The following is a 2,308-nucleotide window of genomic DNA, read 5'->3' on the forward strand; positions in this document are numbered from 1 at the left end:
AGCTATGCATGTATGTACATACTTCACGACGTGCAAAGCAGTTTTCATAATCCTCTCTTACATACATACATAGGCAGTACATACTTCACGACGTGCAAAGCAGTTTTCATAATCCTCTCTTACATACATACATATATACATACATACATAGGCAGTACACATACTTCACGACGTGCAAAGCAGTTTTCATAATCCTCTCTTACATACATACATACATACATACATACATAGGCAGTACACATACTTCACGACGTGCAAAGCAGTTTTCATAATCCTCTCTTACATACATACATACATACATCCATATACGTATATGTATGTATATGTGTGTGCGTGTATATATACATGCAAATGTATCGCCCAGCACACACACACACACACAAACATACACAGAGAAGAGAAACACAGACGAACGCAGAGATCTGATAGGAGTCCTCCAATCCAATCCAATCCACCCGATCTGTGTATCTATCTATCTATATCTATATCTATAACGCTATTGAATCGAATCCAGTCCAGTTCAGTTCAGTCTAGTCCCGCTTCCCAGTTCTTTGCAATGGCGCGTCTAATGGTACTACTGCTGCTGCTGCTGCCACTAATGGTAATGTTGATTGCTACCTCATCAGCCACCACCGCAGGGCCGCCTGCCAATGTGACGGACATCCTGAGCAAGGCCGGCTATTTCTCCACCTTCCTTAACTTGGCGTCGGCGGCGAACGTGAACGTGACTGCAGAGCTGCAGGCGTTCATCGACCGCAGCGGCACTAGTGGCGCCACCCTCTTCGTGCCGATAGACGCCGCCTTCACCCCTTACATCAAGACCGTCTACGGCAACCTGATAGCGGCGCAGCAGAAGGCGATCCTCCAGTATCACGCCCTCCCCACCTTCTACGACTACAGTACCCTCCTGTCCACCACTAGCAAATCGCTGTCCAACCTCTCCACCTTCGCGCCGGGCCTCAGCCTCAACATCACCGTCCACACCGGAACCATCACCGTCCACGCCTCTCTCAACGCCGCCAATGTCACCAGCAACTACGCTACCTCCTTCCCCCTCACTGTCTTCGCCATCGACGCCGTTCTCCTGCCTTCCGAGGTCTTGGGAAACCTTGCACTACCCCCTCCGCCATCGCCATCGCCATCCTCTCCTGCCCCTTCCCCTGCCCCTACTACTACCCCTACTCTATCCCCCACTTCTACGCCTGCACTCACCCCCCCCACTTCCTCCCCATCCTCTACCTCTAAAATATCCCCTGCTTCTGCTTCCTCTGCGCCTCCCATGGCGGTGGCTTCTTCCGCGGCTCTCTTCTTCCCCATCCTGCTCTCCCTCCTCTTCTCCACCTATTACTAATGTTGCTTGTTTGGCTCCTCACACCACCGCATTTATCTTTTCCACATATGATTGTGTATGTGGTTGTTTCCTGCTATATTATTATTGTAAGCCGACAGGCGACAGGCGACAGGCGATGGCGATGGCGATGGCACTTGGTAAAACACAGTCCTGAAGCCATGTTCTTATTCTTGTTCCTTCATTTTACATATTCTTTCATGATCATAACTTTATAATAGTGAATAATGAGGTCTTCATTACCACGTCGCGTCGTTCCTTGTTTTGTGTATACATATGTGTTTATTTAATACATATGCCAACACTACCACACAAAAAAAGCGGCCATTTTCCTTTTAAAGTACCGCACTAAACTATATATAGTTTTGTCGTGCACAAAGTTCTCCCTCCCAGAAATGGGACTGATTTTAAGTATTTACAAAAACTCTGGTAACTTCTTTCTTTTTTTTGAGTACATATATGCACGCTTCCTTCCACCACGCGAATGGGTGCGTCTTGAGTTTATCACACCCTAAGTTTAATATAAAGTACAAAATCTCTATAACGATAGGGTATAGTAATGAGACCATGAGGCTAATGGCAATCCTTCACTTTTACAAGAGGATCAATAAGCAATAAAGACTCGTAGTAGTGGGTTGTTTATAACAAAGTAGGAGAGATAAGAGAATCTAAGGCACACAATGACTACAAGAAAGCTCTCCCTTTTCCCTCTTCTCATATATCAACACTTTTATAATCAAGGATTGAGTTCATCACCTTCTTGTCACTTTGCTTTAATTGAGGAAAACATGCAGCATTGAAATTTTTATAGTTCATCATTTACTTAATCGAGGAAACAAGCAACATTTTAGATAGTTTCAAACTATTATGTATACTTCAAGCCTGTTGACTATTGCACTCATATATTTGGGTATGATCGTCATTATGTATATGAACATGTGATATTGACTTCTATTCCGT

At 44.9% G+C, this 2,308-nt stretch overlaps 1 protein-coding gene across 1 annotated transcript; it reads left to right on the top strand.

Moving 5' to 3' along the window:
• The first annotated feature begins 402 nt into the window (after window positions 1-402).
• Window positions 403-1,679, top strand: LOC147857150 (fasciclin-like arabinogalactan protein 9). Its single transcript, XM_087328624.1, has one exon. The coding sequence runs from the start codon at window positions 557-559 to the stop codon at window positions 1,349-1,351; it is 795 nt and encodes a 264-aa protein (XP_087184750.1). The 5' UTR covers window positions 403-556; the 3' UTR covers window positions 1,352-1,679.
• Window positions 1,680-2,308: the final 629 nt, after the last annotated feature.

The sequence above is a fragment of the Azolla caroliniana genome, unplaced genomic scaffold (genome assembly GCF_043228905.1).
Source record: "Azolla caroliniana isolate FFs.n. ecotype wild unplaced genomic scaffold, voAzoCaro1.0.p SCAF_12, whole genome shotgun sequence".
NCBI classification, from domain to species: Eukaryota; Viridiplantae; Streptophyta; class Polypodiopsida; order Salviniales; family Salviniaceae; genus Azolla; species Azolla caroliniana.

Excerpts from the sequence above, each read along its gene's own strand:
- LOC147857150 (XM_087328624.1), top strand. The coding sequence starts at position 557 with ATGGCGCGTCTAATGGTACTACTGCTGCTGCTGCTGCCACTAATGGTA.